Source organism: Anolis carolinensis, chromosome 2 (genome assembly GCF_035594765.1).
Source record: "Anolis carolinensis isolate JA03-04 chromosome 2, rAnoCar3.1.pri, whole genome shotgun sequence".
Classification (NCBI taxonomy): domain Eukaryota; kingdom Metazoa; phylum Chordata; class Lepidosauria; order Squamata; family Dactyloidae; genus Anolis; species Anolis carolinensis.
The window spans coordinates 204,037,486-204,057,159 of record NC_085842.1 but is presented as its reverse complement, the minus strand read 5'-3'; the positions used below and the strand labels follow the sequence as shown (position 1 = coordinate 204,057,159).

Genomic DNA, 19,674 nt, shown 5'->3' with positions numbered 1-19,674 from the left:
CAACATTAGTAAAGAAATTTTAGCGTATCTTTTGTAGGCCTATGTATTGTCAAATAGGCATAAAGCATTTCTTCTCATGAGAACTGGCCAAGGACACCAGTATCAGGAATTACAATGCTAGTTGGATCTGGACATATTTCTCATGTGCCTTTCAATAATTTCCCCCGTCTAGATGGCCCGACTCCCCCGTCTAGACACTCCCACACCATCTAGATGCTCATACTTTGTCTAGATGGCCCCCTTCGTCTAGATGTACCCTCTGTCTAGACGTCTCTCTTCATCTAGACGCCCCTCCGTCTAGGCATTCCCCTTCATCTAGATGTCCCTCTCCATCTAGACGCCCCCTCCGTCTAGACGCCCCTCCATCAAGATGCTCACACTCTGTCTAGACTCCCACACTCTGTGTAGATGTCTCCCTTTGTTGAGACACCCCCTCTGTCTAGACGTCCCGCTCCATCTAGATGTCCCCCTTTGTCTAGGCACCCCCTCTGTCTAGACATCCCTCTTCGTCTAGACGACCTGCTCTGTCTAGACACACCACTCTGTCTAGATGCCCCGCTCCATCTAGATGTCCCCCTTTGTCTAGACGCCCCCTCCGTCTAGACGTCCCCACTGTCTAGACGCCCCGCTCTGTCTAGACATCCCCCTCCGTCTAGATGTCCCCACTCTGTCTAGATGCCCACTGTCTAGACGGCCCACTCCGTCTAGATGTCTCCTTTGTCTAGACATCCCCACTTTGTCTAGACATCCCCCTTCGTCTAGACGCCCCTCCATCTAGATGCCCCGCTCCGTTTAGACATCCCCCTTTGTCTCGACTCTCAGCTCCGTCTAGATGTCCCCACTCTGTCTAGATGCCCACTCTGTCTAGACGTCCCCCTTCGTCTAGACGCCCGCTCCGTCTAGATGCTCTACTCCGTCTAGACGTTCCCCTTTGTCTTGACTCTCAGCTCCGTCTAGATGTCCCCCTCCGTCTAGACGTCCCCCTTCGTCCAGATGTCGCCCTCCGTCTAGACGCCTCGTCCCGTCTAGACGTCCTCTTCTGTCTAGAAAAGCCCTAAAAACATGGCTGTGTGCCCAGGCTTTTAATCAATAAATGGTGAAAATGACACGGACTGAACTATGGACAAAGCATGAGGAAGAACGGATCTGATTTTATGTTTGAAATGTATGTTTTTAATTCATAATGTATTTTAATAGTTTTAACTGTTTTATGTGCTGTTTTATATTGGTTTGTATGGGCATCTAATTGTTGCCACTGTTGTAAGCCGCCCTGAGTCCCTTCGGGTGAGAAGGATGGGATGTAAATAAATAAATAGATGCCTCGTCCCATCTAGACTCCTCGTCTCTTCTAGACGGCCTGCTCCATCGAGATGCCCCCTCCATCTAGACACCCCCACTCTGTCTAGACGTCCCCATTCCGTCAAGATGTCCCCTTTGTTGAGACACCCCCTCTGTCTAGACATCCTGTTCCATCTAGATGTCCCCCTTCGTCTAGGCACCCCCTCTGTATAGACGTCCCTCTTCGTCTAGACGACCCGCTCTGTCTAGATGCCCCACTCTGTCTAGATGCCCCGCTCCATCTAGACGGCCCCCTTCGTCTAGAGGCCCCCTCCGTCTAGATGTCTCCACTCTGTCTAGACGCCCTGCTCTGTCTAAAGGTCCCCCTCCATCTAGACACCCCCTCATCTAGACACCCCCACTCTGTCTAGATGCCCCACTCCGTCTAGACGCCCTGCTCCATCTAGACGTTCCCCTTTGTCTAGACGCCCCCTCCGTCTAGACGCCTCATCCCGTCTAGACGTCCCCCTCCGTCTAAACGCCTTGTACCGTCTAGACGCCTTGTCCCGTCTAGATGCCCCGCTCCATCTAGATGCCATCTCCATCTAGATGCCCCCACTCTTAGACATCTAGTCGCCCCCTCTTTCTAGATGTCCCCCTTCATCTAGATGCCCTGCTCCATCTAGACGCCCCCTTCGTCTAAACTTCTCCCTTCGTCTAGACACCCCACTCCGTCTAGATGCCCCACTCTGTCTAGATGCCCCAACCCGTCTAGATGCCCACACTCTATCTAGATGCTCACACTCTGTCTAGACATCCCCCTTCATCAGGTCGCCCCATCTGTCTAGACAGCCCCCTCCATCTAGATGTCCAGCTTCATCTAGATGCCCCCTCTGTTTTGATGCCCCCCATCCATCTTGATGCCCCGCTCTGTCTAGATGCCTCTCTCCGTCTAGACGCCCTGCTCCATCTAGATGCCCACACTCTGTCTAACCGTCCCCCTTGGTCTGGATGCCCCATCTGTCTAGACGTCCCCCTTCATCTGGATGCCCCATCTGTCTAGACGTCCCCCTCCGTCTAGATGTCCCCCTCTGTCTAGATGCCCCCTCAATCTAGACGCCTTCGCTTTGTCTAGATGCCCCCTCCATCTAGATGCCTCCACTCTCTCTAGACACTCCATCTAAACGCTCCCTATGTACAGACGTCCCTTTCGTCAAGACGTCTCCCTTCGTCTAGACACCTCTTCTGTCTAGATGCCCCCACTGCATCTCATTGTCCCTTATGTCTAGATGTCCCCCTTCGTCTAGACACCTCCACTCTGCCTAGACTCCCCCTCCGTTTAGAACCCATGTCTAGACACCCCCACTCTGTCTAGACACCCCCCTTCGTTTAGACTCACTTGTCTTGAGCCCCCATTTTGTTTAGATGCCCCCTCCGTCTAGAGGCACCCCTCCATCTAGACATACCCTCATCCACGCTCTCCCCAGATTCAAACTTCTGACCTTTCAGTCAGCAGTCTTGCCAGCACAAGAGTTTACCCATAAAACTTTTCTTGATAAATTGTTTTTAGAAATAATGTGAATTGAGGATATACATGTATGAACATTTTATCTATCAACAAAAAGAAAATATTAAGTATTTTATTTTTCAAGAAAAAAATATCCATAAAGGCATAAGAAAAAAACCCAGTACATCTCCTATTTTTTCAGCTTTTTTTCTAGGCCTTTACATTTCTAGGTATAAATATGTTGGGAAGAGTTGATAGGTATTGTTATTCTTCCTGTCTTTTTGAAGATCCAAATGATATTTTGGCTATTAGGTTAAATTTGGAAGATCCCCTGCCCCCGCCCCTCCTTTACTGCATCATTCTGAAGGTTTTTTTCCTTACCTAAAAATTGATGCATTCAGTTATCACTTCGAATATGACAACGTTTTTTTTTACTTCCTGTCTGTTTTTAGGATTTTACCAACCAATGTTATATTTCTGTCTCTTCTCCCCCCCCCCCCCCAAATTTTAATCATTTTTTCATTGCAACCTTTCCTTTAATTGAGTGGTGGTGAGGGGGGGGGAGCATTGCTTTCTATTGGCTATTCTATAATTTTGTTGTAACATTTTGTCAAAGTAGCTGTGTGCTACTTTGCTATGTGATATCAACCATATTGATCCTATTAATGGTTTGAGGGATCATTTTGACTGAGCTGTTGTGTTAATGAGTGCATGATGAGCAATCTAGGTCCAAGTCCCTATTGAGCCATGAAATTAACTCAGTGATCTTGGGTCAGTCAACCTGATCCGGTGCACAGCAGAAGAGGGAAGACAATATCGATAACTTCATAGTGTTCTCTTTGTTGTATTGGAACTTGTTGTGTGACTATCATTTGCATATTCATAATTTGCAGATAGTCTCCAAGTTACGAACAAGATGGGTTCTGTAGGTTTGTTCTTAAGTTGAATTTCTATGTAAGTCAAACAGATATATTTTAAAGAGTAACTCCAGCCACACACACACACACATATATACATACATACATACACAAACATAGGGAAGGGTTAACACACCTGTGGTATTTATTTTTCTGTCTGTGCCCCTTTTCAGAAGATTGCACCTCTCTATGTCTATGCTAATTGGATTTTGGCTTGTTGTGGAAACAAGGATTGGTGATAAAGCTTCAGTGGAGACACCTTTTCCCCTTAATAACTCTTCCAGGAGTGAATTTCCCTTCCTAGGGCTAGATTTCTCTCACTTCCTGTTGTCTCACCCTTGTTTGTAACCATGAGTTGTTTGTAAGTTGGACGTTTATAACTCGTGAACCGCCTGTACTTAAAAAGATAGTATGGGGTAGTGATTATAATGTGGACTTGAATGTAAGAAACTGATGCTCAAATCCCTAAAGCTCTTGCTAACTGGCCCGAAGTCATCAGCTTTCAGGCTAATCTACTTTTACAAAGTTGTTGCCAGGAAGAATTATAGTGTGTGTATGTGTGTGTGGGGGGCGGGATTATGTTTCCCTTGTGGTTTAGAGGGTGGGTGATTTACAAATGTAATAAATAATGATGATATGTAATGACAATGGCTCTAGTTTCTAAAGGTTGCTGTAAATATTAACTCTTTCAGCAGAAAACAGAGGACTCAGTGGTTCTACAATCTTTTCCTAGAGAAAATACTGCTGGATTCATGGTTTGAAACTCTGTCTCCAAAAGAATATTGCTCTATATTTTATTTGGGGGATTTTTTTGTAATGTACTAGAAGCAAACCCCCAGTGGCGTAGTGGGTTAAACCGCTGAGCTGCTGAAAGGTCGGCAGTTCAAACCTAGGGAGCAGGGTGAGTTCCTGCTGTTAGCACCAGCTTCTGTCAACCTAGCAGTTCAAAAGCAAATGTGAGTAGATCAATCGGTACCGCTCCGGTAACGGCGCTCCATGCTGTCATGCTGGCCACATGACCTTGGAGGTGTCTACAGACAACGCCGGCTCTTTGGCTTAGAAATGGAGATAAGTACCAACCACCAGAGTTGGACATGACTGGACTTAATGTCAGGGGGAAACCTTTACCTACTAGAAGCATGAAGTGATCAGAGGTTCAGGATAGAAAAGAGTGGCACTTCACACACAGTATATAAATTATACACTGTGATATATGTTCTGAATTACAGTAGTAGCAATCACATGGCTATCCAGATGTTATTGGTCTACAACTCAGGCTATTCCTTACTATGGCTGTTCTGGCTGGGGTTGCTGGGACTTGCAGGCAAACAAGAGCTAGAAGACAGTTTAATTCCCCCTTTTCTCAAGGTTGGGTCAGGACTGGTACGCTAGAACTTGGACATCTGGTCCTTCTCCCCTCTTCAGTTTACAGTTGAGGAGAATGACTTAGTGGGATTCGAGTTAGCTTTAAAACAGATGCATTAATCAAAGAAAGCAATGGATACTTGCCATATTGTCTGTATGTTACGAGTATGTTTACAATCAGAGGAGCTATCTCTCTGAAATGTCTGCTGCTGGGAGAATATTGTTCCTGTTGTGGGCTCCCCATCCCTGGAAATAAGTAAGAAATAGAATGCCGGAGTAGATCATTTTTCCATTTGGGATAATCCAGCCGGGCTCTTTTTCCATCCTTGTGGGTTTGGCTGAGAAGTCTCCTGAGTCATTAGAGCAGTGTTTCTCAATCTGTGGGTCCCCAGATGTTTTGGCCTTCAACTCCCAGAAATCCTAACAGCTGTTCAACTGGCTGGGATTTTTGGGAGTTGTAGGGCAAAACTCCTGGGAACCCACAGGTTGAGAAACACTGCATTAGAAGTTTAGGTGAATCAGATATAAAATATTACTTATCTCTCGTTGTCCAAGTATGATGGCCGTACAAGTGTAGTGTATTGGCGGTGGATCTGTAGGTGACTGTGAAGCCTTATTCTTGACAATCATGTTCTTCCACAGCGAGGGCATTGGTTTCCAGGTGGAAGGTGATCCTGGTCAGGGTTGGCTTGACGCACCTTCCTCTTGGCACATTTCTCCCTTTTGCCCTCCATTCATGCCTCTTCAAATTCCACAACACTGTTGGTAACAGCTGACCTCCAGTTAGAGTGCTCAAAGGCCAGGGCTTCCCAATTTTCAGTGTCTATGCCACAGTGTTTAAGGTTGGCTTTAAGCCCATCTTTGAATCTCTTTTGTTGTCCACCAATCTTCCATTTTCCGTTCTTCAGTTGGGAGTAGGGTAACTGCTTTGGGAGACGGTGATCAGGCATTTGGACAACGTGGCCAGTCCAGCAGAGTTGATGGCGTAGGAGTATCCCTTCAGTGCTGGTGGTCTTTGCTTCTTCCAGCATGCTGACATTTGTTCGCCTATCTTACCAAGAGATTTGCAGGATTTTTCGGAGGCAACGCTGATGGAATTGTTCCCAGAATTGAGTGTGACATCTGTAGACAGTCCATGTTTTGTAGGCGTATGACAGGGGTGGGAAGACAATAGCACCTTGGTATCCCAATGGATGTCCCAATACTCAAACAATCTCCACTTCATTCAGAAGAATGCTGCACTTGCAGAGCTCAGGCAGTGTTGCATTTCAGTGTTAATGGTGTTAACAGTGTTAGCGGAAATGGTCTACATTTTCTAATCTTACTCCATGAAACTGTATTTCTGACATTGCAGAGGGATTGGCTGCTGCCTGCTGGAAGAGCACCTTGGTTTTCTCGATGTTCAGTGGGAAAATGTTCAATTAGCAAGAAGAGAAAAATATATGTGGGTTTTACATGCATAGTAATGAGTGTACATAAAACTAGCAACATTTAAGATGGCTTGCTTGGCAGTTTCGGAATTGTGCAATTGATTTATTTGAAGACCATGATTAACATTTGCAAAGCTGGGATATTGTCATATTGTTTTCTGTATTGATTTTGTTAAGCGACAGGGAAGGTTTATTAAATGTCAAAATCCAATTTAACATGGCTTTCCTCTCCCCTGCCTTTTTCTTTTTTCCTCTTTCTTTGTGATATTTTTTAGCAGACAAATGAATTTTTAAAAAATTAGTTTTCACTGTAGACTCACTGAAATTTGAAATGATTACTAAAATTGAACATTTCTATAATATTTTTTTCTCCTACTTACTCTTTGTCTCAACTTTGCAGAAGAGGCTGATATGCATTGGGAATGGTTGGTATAGTTATTGAATATAAATTTGTGCATGGGACAAGTGACAAGGTTGTCTCAGGGCTGTTCCACACAGCCATATAACCCAAATTATCAAGGCAGAAAATCCCACAATATCTGCTTTGAACTGAGTTATCTGAGTCCAAACTGCCATATATTCTAGTTTAAAGCAGAAAATATGGGATTTTATTCAGCTGTGTGGAAGGGGCCTTAGATTAGGTTGTTCAAAAGCATTTCATTGTTCTGACCATATTTGGGTATGGCCATAGCATTAGGCAGAATGAAGAAGTCACGTTGGTTGGAGTAGTATGATTTGGAGTTCAGACAGTCCCCAAGTTGTGTACAAGATAGGTTCTGTAGGTTTGTTTTTCAGCTGAATTTGTTTGTAAGTCAGAACAGGTACATTTTAAGTGTAATTCCTCCAGAAATAATTCATCAATAATGTGGAGTGGGGAACAGAAACCATTTTCTGTTTAACTTCAGGTAGCAAAGTTTTTTAGGCTTAAAACAGAGCTGTAAATGAGTATTTTTAAAGTGATTTTTGAGTAGCCAAGGGATACCTAGCAGTTCAAAAACATGCAAATGTGAGTAGATCAATAGGTACTGCATCTGCGGGAAGATAATGGCGTTCCATGCAGCCATGCTGGCCACATAATCTTGCAGGCATCTACGAACAACGCCAGCTCTTCGGCTTAGAAATGGAGATGAGCACCAACCCACAAAATCAGACTTGACTAGACTTAATGTCAAGGGGAAACCTTTACCTGTACTAAGGGATAGAAATAAGACACTATCAACATATGGAGTAGCAGCCACCTCGGTTCTTTCATATACCAAATGTTCTTTCTTCCATCCACAGTGAGTGTCAGAGTCATTTTAGTCATTACGAATACAGTACGACCCTATTATCCATGGATTCATTTATCCACACTTCAAACAAAGTATCTCTCCGTAAGAGTCTGTGGGTCGCTCTATGTCTTCTAGTGTATTTCTATGGTATGCATCTGGCCACAGTACAGTCAAAATACAGGTCTTGCCATTATCCACTCTTTCGAATATCCACAGTGGGTCTTGGATTGTATTCCCCATATATATGGGATCATACTGTACCTTGCTGTTTTCTCAAGATATTAGGACCCGTCTCCATAGCAGATGGAAAACATCACCTCTAAAATGTTTCTGGTCTTTCTTTTCTATAATTGGGGAGGTTTGTGTCTTATTTTCTGAGCATCCTGTGATAAAATTATAGGCATCCCTGAGCTAACCCCTTTGCCCATTAAAATGCTTTGTGTCGTGATAGAAAAATAATTGGCTGTGTACTCTATTGTTGTGGTATATTTTGTCTGTGCCATGATAGACTGCTTTGTGGACCTTACGACAGTGAAAGCTTCTTTGTGGACTTTACCGCAGTGTTTGAGCTGAGGGAAAGATTTGCAGGAGCCCAGGAAATAGTTTTCTGGCAGTTGCTTATTTGCCATTATTGAAAGTGGCAGTTCATTAAAGTTTGAAATGTCAAGTGGAGAAATAATTACTTAATAATGGGCAAGCTGATAAACCAGATTAGAATAACATAATACATTCTTTATTTATCACACAGATAGGTCATATTGTACATAAATCTGGCTTTCGCAGATGGCATGAGTTGTATACATAGCAATATTTCTATCCTGCTGGAATAAACTCTTGTGTGTGTGTGTATAAGGAGTGAGTTGGTTTCTCAGATAGTAATCACTTACATAGAATGTCTTTCATTACATGACCCGTTCATTTCTCGCTTCTACGATAATGCTAAGACTGAAGTTAGAAACCACTCTCTGAATTTCCTTGGTAGAGTTGCCACAGTTATAGACTATTTATTATTTATTTATTTACAGTATTTATATTCTGCCCTTCTCACCCCGAAGGGGACTCAGGGCGGATCACATTATATACACATAGGGCAAACATTCAATGCCCATAAACACATCAGAGACCGAGACAGACAGACGCAGAGGCAATTTAACCTTCTCCTGAGGGGATGTTTGATTCTGGCCACAGGGGGGAGCAGCTGCTTCATCATCCACTGTGACAGCACTTCCTCATTCCAGGTCGTAAATTAGTTAAACTTGCCTCCCCACTTTTATAAGTGGTACCTTATTTCCTACTTGATAGATGCAACTATCTTTCGGGTTGGTAGGTCAGCAACAAGCAGGGGCTATTTTTTATTTTTAATTTATGGGTGCTCACCCCGCCACAGGCTGGCCTCGAACTCATGACCTCATGGTCAGAGTGATTTATTGCAGCTGCTCAACAGCCTGCGCCACAGCCCGGCCCCAGGATGCTGTAATAGGATGTAATATCTCCAGTTTATGCATAAAATTGTTTGTGCCTCTTCTAAGATAAGCCTTGGAAAACACTTATACTATGCCTGTGCACCATGTCTTGATTGGCTACACACAAGGGCAACTTCTGATGTTACTAGGGCACATGTTTAGACTTTGGTCCCATCCCCAAGACAACTCATGTATGTACGTATGTTTGTATATATACAAATATAGGAATTCCAAAATCCTAAAAAATATCCCAAATCTACAGCACTTGTTGTCTAAAGCTTTTCAGATTAGAGATACTCTACCTGTACTATGTAGTCATCTTATACCTGTACTATGTAGTCATCTTATGGCAGTGGTTCTCAACCTGTGGTCCCCAGATATTTTGGCCTTCAACTCCCAGAAATCCTCTTAACAGCTGGTAAATTGACTGGGATTTCTGGGAGTTGTAGTCCAAAACACCTGGGGACCCACAAATTGAGAATCACTGTCCTAGCGGGTTGTCTCTTGTCTGGTAGTAAACAATATCATCACTATGCAGACAGACCTGGAACCATCAACATATCCCTCCCACACTAACTAAACCTTGACTTGATATTTTTGTCTAAGCCAGTGATTCTCAACCTGTAGGTCCACAGGTGTTTTGGCCTACAACTCCCAGAAATCCCAGCCAGTTTACCAGCTGTTAGGATTGCAGTCTTGGTGTTGAAGGCCAGAACATCTGGGGACCCACAGGTTGCGAACACTGCCATGTGTTATGGTACCATATTATTAGTAAATATTGAGCAATGAAACAGACTTAAGTGTCCATACAAAGACTTATCTTCAAAAAGTTAAAAGAGGACGGTACAAAATATAGTCAAAGAAATACATTTTTTAAAATCTTAATGTACTATATTATTTATGTCCCAAGTCTGTTGAAAGTTTGCGGCTAAAGATGCCTCTTGGTAAAAGTAACTAGAATCAAGTGTACTGCTTCTTAACTACAAAAGGCTTTGTTTTGGAGATAGCTATTGTCCATGAAGTGAACTCGAAATGTGGCAGTAGGGAATGGGGCAAGGATGTCATTCCTCTTGCAATTTCTTTCCTTTCTAAAACAATATTGAGGAGTCTTTGGTTTTCCATAAAACATTAGATTGCAACTCCTATGATTGTTTAATCCTGGGTATGCTGACTGGGGCTGCAGTCATACATCTGAAGAATCAACCATTCCTCATCCCTGCTCTAAAACCTAATGCCCTTGCTCACATTTTTTTTATGTTTCTGTTGAATATTCTGTACTTTTTGTTGTTGTTCTTTCATCCCAAATTGGAATGAGGGGAAGTCTCAGCTAGTTTATGTCTATTGCTTAAGGCTGATTATTCCAGATATGATGTCAGAGCCAAACATGTTAACTGGCAGATATGTTTTCAAGCAAAATACTTGGTAAGCAGAAAATCCAAGATTCTTTGATTCTTTGTAAATTTTAGCTGATAGTTGTATTCCTACATGCACTTGCCTTGACACATTATTGTCACTACTTTCTAACAAATGTGAACACATTGGAAAAGAAAATATGACTTCTGATTGGAAATTAAGTGATACAATTTCAACAGAGAATATTGGGGTGCCTAAAAGACTCAAGAGGTTTATGGTGGTATAAACTTTCATGGACAAAAACCTCATTTTCTTGAATGCATGAACTCACAACACCTGCAGTGTAATCTACCTATCGTCATATGATATAGTGGGCCCTTGGTAGCCACTGTGGCCACTGTTCAAGGACCACTACTATCACCATGTAGATACCAAATCCATGGATGCTCAAGTCCCTTATATAAAATGGCAAAATAAAGCTTTGAATTTTGGAATCTTTTTTTAAAAAATAGTTTCAAGCCATTGATGGTTAATTTGGGATAGTGTATATTGTGTGAAGTGGGAAAGGGGTTGTTTATTATTTACAGTTAGAATTCTGGTTTCTAAATCAATATTAATCACTTTTTACGTCTGTTTGTGTTCAATTCTACAGTAGGCAAGTATAGGTCTTTTTTGTGTGTCAGGAGCGACTTGAAAAACTGGAAGTTGCTTCTGGTGTGAGAGAAGTGACTGTCTGCAAGGATGTTGCCCAGGGGATGCCCCGATGTTTAATGTTTTACCATCCTTGTGTGAGGCATCTCTCATGTCCCTGCATGGTGAGCTGGGGCTGACAGAGGGAGCTCATCTGCGCTCTCCCCAGATTCGAATCAGCAACCTTCAGATCAGTAACCCAACCTTCAAGTCAGCCATCCTGCTGGCACAAGGGTTTAACCCATTGCACCACCAGAGGCTCCATAAGTGTAGGATAATTTATGTTTAAAAAGTATAATCCTTACTTGATCCACCTTGATAGTAAAGCAGTATTAAGGCTTCCATAGCAGGAGGGCAGAACAAACTCACTTTTCTTTCTACCACCCAGAGGGCTATGCTGTGGTCTCAACTTTGCAAATCAAAGCTAATATAACAGCGGTGTAGCCCAATCCATACGATTTTGATTGAAAAAGAGATCATTTCTGTCCCTTAGAAATACTTGTGGATATTACGTAAAGATAATCTTCTTTTGCTAAAAACATTATTACTGCTTTATCTTAAACCATTTGTGATCTGCTGTTTTGTCAAGGAAGTCACTGTTCACAGATCTATCCAGAATATGAGAAAGTACCACTGTTGTAAACTAGACAGTTGATTTTCTGTTTTTGGACCCGCCAGATATTTTGGCCTTCAACTCCCCTAGTCCCTAACTATTGCACATGTTGACTGGGATTTACTGCAATCAATAAAAAAAAAGCTAGAGGGTTTAAAAGTTGTGAATCGCTGAATTTAGAATAACTATACATTCTTCAAGTTATTTTGGAATGATTTTGCTTCTTCTCTATTGAGTTGGGAAGCAGCAGGGGTACTATATCCAGAGGCCTTCTCTTGCAAATAAATTTTACAAATGCACACTGCCTATGCTTCTGAGAAATCTCTGGTGTAGTTGAGCCACCTGCTTAACAGCATGTATAAACAAGGGCAAAAAGCAGTTAACACTCTTTCAAAAGGGAAAGTACGGATGAAAATAAGCTTAATTCTCAATTTTAATCCCTTCTGAATACATTAATCTGTTTGATGTCTTAGCCGTATTTCTAGGAACTGCAATGATTTAGAGAGCGAGAGATGCTGCCCCGGTATTGCTTTCCCAGTATTATTACTGTGCAATAAATGTTAATCTAGAGATCAGAAGCAGAATTAACTTTTTATGTATTTAGGTTGAGATAATTTTTAAAATAAATTTTTTGTTACATAAGATGTTACATAAAAACAAAGAGGTAGCTGGTTACCATGATAACTATCAACTGCATGAGCAAATACAGCTTTGCTTTTTTGGTGCCTGCTTGCCATTACAAGAGCAACAACTTTTTCAGCAACATCCATCCAAGTGGGCAATTTGTAGTCCTTCAGGAGTTGTTGGATTGCACTATTGGCTACGCCGGCTGCTAAGAGTAGTAGGATTAACACAAGCATTGTAAAAAAAATAAAATGTTACAATTGAGAATTGGTTCTTCAAGATTATTACTTTTAAAATTCATAATTTGATAAGGATTATTCTTATACGGTAACATATCCAAGGCCTCGTTGCAATGCAGTTGCGTAGGTGCCACTGAATATTGTAAGGTAAAGCTTTTCCAATGACATTAAATCTAGTTGTGTCTGATTCTGGAGGTTGGTGCTCATCTCCATTTCTAAGACGAAGAGCCAGCGTTGTCCATAGACATCTCCAAGGTCATGTGGCCAGCATGACTGCATGGAGCATTATTACCTTCCCTCCAGAGCAGTACCTATAGATCTACTCAAATTTGCATGTTTTCAAACTGCTAGGTTGGCAGAAGCTGGGGCTAAAAGCGGGCGCTCATTCTGCTTCCAGGATTTGAACCTGAGTCCTTTTGGTCCGCAAGTTCAGCAGCTCAGCGCTTTAACACACTGTGCCACCAGGGGCTTGGGGATAAGGTTAACAAAATGCAATATATTAGGATTACTAATAGCATGGGGCCTAACAGCGGGAGCTCACCCCACTCCCTGGATTCGAACTGCCAACCTTTCGGTCAGCAAGTTCAGCAGCTCAGCAGTTTAACCCACTGTGCCACCGGGGGCTTCCCTTGTATACACCATAATAATTCCACTCAGAATCTCATTAGAAAATAGGTATTTAATGTGAAATGTTTGCTTAAGCATAAGCCCTTTTCTTTAGCCTGAATTTTAAAATGATACATTTTCTGTATTGGAAACACTGAATCATGAACTTGTATAAAACATGGAACCACATCCTTTAGAAAACGGTGCCTCAAATGAAGATGTGGAAACCTTGTTCCCTGTGCTCGACACTGATTTCTTAAATTTTAGCCCTCCATGTTATATTTCAAACTTTTTGTTTTACTGCTGATGTGATTTTAAAAAGAGACTTGTGAGACTGCATGGTAGTAAGCTACAGGAAATAACCCAAGGAACCCCTCCTCTCAAAGCTATGTGCAAGTTCTTGGGCCTGCCTGAAGCGGCTTATTGTTCATATTTTGCACAGCTATGACAAGAGTGCATCCCAGTAGCTGTGGTGGAGCCAGCGAGTGTGCTAGTGTGTGGTGACTCAGGCTACAAGGGATGTGAACTGGCTAGAGTCCATGGACAAACAGCATCCAGAGGCCAAGTGTTGGGTAGGGCTTGACATGTTGTTACTGAATGCAGAGAAGTGGCTTCATACCAGAACACTGTGTTTTCCCTACTTCATGCTGATCGGGGAGGAAAAGGAATGGAGGGAGGGAGGCGCAAGGGAGAATAATGAAGTGGAGAAGGGAAAAAGGATGGGGATGGGACTCCAAACCAAGAGGATTCCTGTGGCATATTGGGACTGGCAGTGGTTGCAGTGAAACCTTTCACAAGCTATACTTTAGATGGAGGAACCCCAGTGGCATTTTAAGTGTATGGGTGGAGGAATGTGACGTTGTTTTTTTCCTGCTTGAAACTTTTTAAAAAATAACCCTTTAAAACATGATGTGTTTTACTTTTCAGTATTGATCTTAGTACCACATGTTTGGAGCTCCCGGTGGTGCAGTGGGTTAAACCGCTGAGCTGCTGAACTTGCTGACCAAAAGGTCAACAGTTCGAATCTAGGGAATGGGGTGAGCTCCCGCTGTTAGCCTCCAATTTCAGCCAACCTAGCAGTTCGAAAACATACAGATATGAGGAGATCAATAAGTACCTCTCTTCAGCAGGAATGTTTGGAGTTCCCAGTGGTGCAGTGGGTTAAACTGCTGAGCTGCTGAACTTGCTGACTGAAAGGTCAGCAGTTCGAATTTGGGGAGCAGGGTGACCTCCTGCTGTTAGGCCGAACTTCTGCCAACCTAGCAGTTTGAAAACATGCAGATGTGATTAGATCAATAGGTACGACTTCAGCAGAAAGGTAACGGCACTCCATGCAGTCATGCTGGCCACATGACCTTGGAGGCATCTATGGACAACGCCGGCTCTTCGGCTTAGAAATGGAGATGAGCACCAGCCCCTAGAGACGGACACGACCAGACTTAATATCAGGGGGAAACCTTTACCTTTACTACCACATGTTTGGGTCTGACTGTATAGAAAAGTTATGTTGGACAGCTTCATCATTTCAAAATGATGAATGCAGAGCTTTCCAAACGATGTTGACGTTAATGTGTCGATTGCAGTGTGTAGGTGTGTTGTGCGAACATAACAAGAAACGTCTGACTGTGTGCGAAATAAGCAATAAATCATATATCAGAGATGTCTAAAATATACTGTATATACTCGAGTATAGGCCTAGTTTTTCAGCCCTTTTTTTAAGACTGAAAAAGCCCCCCTCGGCTTATACTCGGGTGAGGGTCCTGGTTGGCTTATATTTGGGTCAGCTTTTACTCGAGATTATATGGTACATTTATTATTTTTCTCTATTATTATTGGTATTATTAGATTTATTATTTTTCTCTATTATTGTTGCTACTATTACATTTATTTTACTCTGATATTATTATTATTGCATGTATTATTTTCCTGTATTTATTACTACATGTATTATTTTCCTGTATTTATTATTATTATTATTATTATTATTATTATTATTACATGTATTATTTTACTCTGTTATTATTTAAAGGATACATAAGCACATTTACATTGAAGATGAGAATAATGATTTCATCAGAGTTGGACAGTCTTATCTTAAGTTTGAGCTTTATGTAAATATTCAAAAACATTTAACCTACTGATGCCTCAATTAATGTAATTTTATTGGTATCTATTTTTATTTCTGAAATTTACCACCCTCAGCTTATACTGGAGTCAATGTTTTCCCAATTTTTTGTGGTAAAATTAGGTGCCTCGGCTTATATTCGGGTCGGCTTATACTCGAGTATATACGGTAAATGAAAGGTTTTCACGAACTATGTTGTGTCCCCATAAATTCCGTTACTACAATTTATGTATGTGTCCATATCTCTTATAAAGGGTTGGTTTAACCTGAATTACTGTGTCTTGAAATGATGCATGTCTAAAAAGTATGTTACTAACATATGTTTGAAAAACTCTGCAAAGAGGGGAAAGAGGCAAGAGAGTGTGTTTTACTGCAAAAACTCTTTGGAAAGTGACAAATAGGAAATATGAGAATTATCAGAAAGCTTCAGGAAGAAAAATGGCAGAATGGCTGAACTTTTTGGCTCAGCCTGCGCTAAATAATTACGTTGAGGTTGACAGTGGAGAATGAAATATCTTGCAATGTTAAAACATTCTGAGCAGTTTTGGAGACATTCACAAAAGGTGTCTTTTTTCTTTCTGTTCATTATTTGCTGACATTTTTACTGCATCATGGCTGGTTCTTTATCCATGTAAGAAAATGCATTTTGGGCATAGAGGCATACAGGTACTTGCCTATGAGTATCCAATGAATCTTCATAGTTAAGTAAAGTTTGGGAACACATGTTCCTAAAATTTGGCATTGCTGTCTTTGCACAGTGGTATCCAAAAGCGTAATTGTTTGTCTTCTGCTAGAAAAACAATGAGAAATCCTGTGACACTTTAAAGGCTAACAGGTCTTATGACACGTCCTCTTGTAGACTCTGTCCCACTTCATCACATGCATACATTCTTTATTTTAGAATTTCACATGGATACATATACTATGCATACAGATACATACACATGATTGGAGATAGAACTGTGAACAGTAAGGGGAATGAAATGCAGAAAACAAGGACCATGACAAGTACAGTGTTATTGCAGACTCTCTTGACTTGTATTTGTGTACTTTGTTGGCACTGCTAAGATGAACTGCAGAAACAGGTGCAAATTGTTAAACTAGAGAAAGTGTTTTGGCACTTTGTGAAAAAAATGTCTGTCACCTGTCCTAGCATTATAATTAAAGGCAAAAGCCATGGAGGCTAGATTTGCTTGTGATTGTTTGCGTTTTCAAACATGCTAATTTCCTCCTCACTTTCCTTGCAGGTGGCATTGGGGCTTCCTTCCAGTGCCAGTTGATCCATCAAGACCACATCTGTACTGATGACAGTGACAAGGTAGTGGAAATTAATACTTGAAGGCAACTCATTTATTTAAGCATCTGTCTGATGTAATGCAAACCCTTTTATATGAATGTCTATAGCAGTGGTTGTCAACCTGTGGGTCCCCAGGTGTTTTGGCCTACAACTCCCAAAAATCCCAGCCAGTTTACCAGCTGTTAAAATTTCTGGGAGTTGGAGGCCAAAACATCTGGGGACCCACAGGTTGACAACCACTGGTCTATAGCAAAATTGTGTATTTTACCTTGTGATGAAACTACTGTTTAAGACATATTTTTGTTTATAAAACTGGATTCCCCCCTTCCTTAAGATGTATGTGGACACTTATATGATCTGTGATGAATTACTCGTACACAAAGGATTTCCTTCCTCATCTGCCAGGGTGCAGTTTTGTTACCTTTGACTTGTAAAACATGAGTGCTAAGATAGGAAAAAATAGTCCATTTCCATAGTAAGTCTTCCCTTTGATTTCAATTCTGAAACTATTCACAGAAGGGTTTTTTTATCATCAGCAAATTTTATGTTTAGAGATTTGACAGATGAAGATATTTATGCTGGGTATAAATCTTAAAAAGCTTAATTCGTACGCATAGAGGCAGTACACGTTAAGTAAGGTGTTTCAGAGCTTTCACCAACATCCTTTTGCATTGACTTTCAACTGGCAAATATCTATGAGCTATGGTATGTACTGCTGTTTTATAGGGTCACTGAAGTAGTTCAGGATTGGTGATGAGAACTTGATCTGCCTTCCTGAGAATTGCTTGTTTTGTTTTTGAAGAAGCAAGTATGCTGCTCTAAACATCATTGAGCATATGCTGAAAATGTATGTTTAAGGCATGTTCAGATTTCAGTAGTCGGAGAGGATGCTAGGTTATATTTATGGTGGTTGGCAGTAGGGTTTTAGTATGCACAACTCTTTGCTGGTTCTTCTTACAGTATGCAAACATTTAAATATATTATGAAAACTGTTTCAGAATTATTCAAAGATATTACACAGATCCTGATGTTGTTGTGTGTGGATATCAGGCCTAATAGGCTATCTTTCCATATGCTTTACCAGTACATTTTCTTCCTCTTTTTATCCCTAAACTTGCTATTGGTGCATTTGAAACATAGAAATCACATGAGTAGGAGGCTGCAGTGCAACCTCTTGGATTCAACTCCATGTGATAATCCACTTCCCATATGGCTTGTGTGGGTTTTAACTGTACCAGCACAACATCCTAAACACGAGAAAAGTGCACTCAAATCATGTGGGTAGCGGTTGGCTTAAAGTACGCGTGATTAGGAACTTCTCTTTCATGTACAAATTTCATTTAGTCACCCACATAGGTCAGTGGCATGTATTAAGTAGGCTTTAATCTCCATTGCAAAGTGTAGGAATAATTTTCATGGTTTTCTGAGTTTTGCACAAAAGAACAAAACCTTCACAGACTATAAGGTTGATCATAAAATAAAACTTCATGTCTCTAAGGCTGTTCACTTTGGCTGAGAAAAGGTAGGAAAGATCACAGGGGCACGTTTCTGTTGACTTCACTTTTCCTCTAGTTTTCAGTTTTGACTTTTTAGGGTACAAGAGATGGAAGGGACTTGCTTTCAGACATCTCTTTGGGTTATTCTGCCTAAATAGAAACATTTTTCACATTGAGGCTATGGAGAAGATTCTTTGTATTTCTGCTACCTAGGCATTTTGGAGAAAGGGGGGGGGGGGGGGAATCCTTGCTCCTGAGCTCTAGCCTTTTAAGTCTAAGCAGTAGCTGTGTTTGTTCTTTCCCTGCTGTTTTGAAGGTTGGGGAAAGACATGCTCTCAGGTTCCAGAAATGTATGATATCATTCAAAACAGGTTTGGTTCCTGTGGTCTAGGTTGCACCTGGCTTTAGAGCTCAATTCAGAAGCAGATGCAGGTGGTCTTGATCTGGGAACATATTTCTTTTTCTGTCTGAGTTCCTCAGTTATAAGTGGAAGAAAGTGCTCACCCATAAGATAGTTGTTAGGACTTTAAAAAAAAAAAAAGATTGTTTCACGGTTCCCTTCAATAATCAGGTGCAGTATAAATGCTGAATGACAATGACTTTGTACTTGAGAACAGTGGTGCTTTTGAATTTGCACTTTTCTGCATCTCATGTTAAAATATGCTGATATTATTTCACCTTTTCTTTCTGTTAAGAGGGTAGGCAAGGTAACATCATTCCTCTCATCTGTGAAGGTGGCATTGCATTACTCTGTTCACACACACAGAGGTGTAGAAAGAGGCCACCACAGGCTATTGAGAACTGACAAGGCATTGTGAGGCTTGGGCATTTGTTGTGGAACATTTTCTCATAACATAGTGAAAGTCATTTCTTGTGACCAGAAAATATACTGTTTCCAAAACCCATGACTAAAGACTTGCAAGGAACCAGCTTTTCTCTACTTCCACACTAGTTACATGACCCTGGCCCCTTCCACACAGCTGAATAATATTCCACATTACCTGTTTTGAGCTGGAATATATGGCAGTGTGGACTCAGATATCCTAGTTCAAAGCAGATATTGTGGAATTTTCTGCCCTGATATTCTGGGTTGTATGGCTATATAAAAGGACCCCCAGTTAACTTCATCACTAATAGAGCATTCAGTGTGTTGTGTGGGGATGCTACTGATTTGGTAAGAAAGATTGATATCAGGGATAAAAAATCATTGGGTCTCAAATGACACCTTTCCCCTTTAGAAGGAAGAGGAGCAAGGAGCAAAGTGAGTTGGGGGACACCTCAGTCCATCAGTCAAGACTTTATTACGGTCCATGACCAGCACAAAGATGGGCACAAAAGCCCTGGGATGGGGAAACACAGTTCCCTAAGGAGGCAGTCATAAAAAAGTTTAGAAAGCAATT

At 41.5% G+C, this 19,674-nt stretch overlaps 1 protein-coding gene across 1 annotated transcript in view; it reads left to right on the top strand.

Annotated features, from left to right (window-relative positions):
* The window catches only part of rnf38 (ring finger protein 38), a 140,801-nt gene that overhangs the window by 73,810 nt on the left and 47,317 nt on the right, over positions 1–19,674 (top strand). Inside the window, exon 2 of the mRNA XM_008114598.3 lies at positions 16,729–16,799. Within this exon, the coding sequence (XP_008112805.3) occupies positions 16,729–16,799 (71 nt within the window). The remainder of the gene's footprint in view (positions 1–16,728; positions 16,800–19,674) is intronic.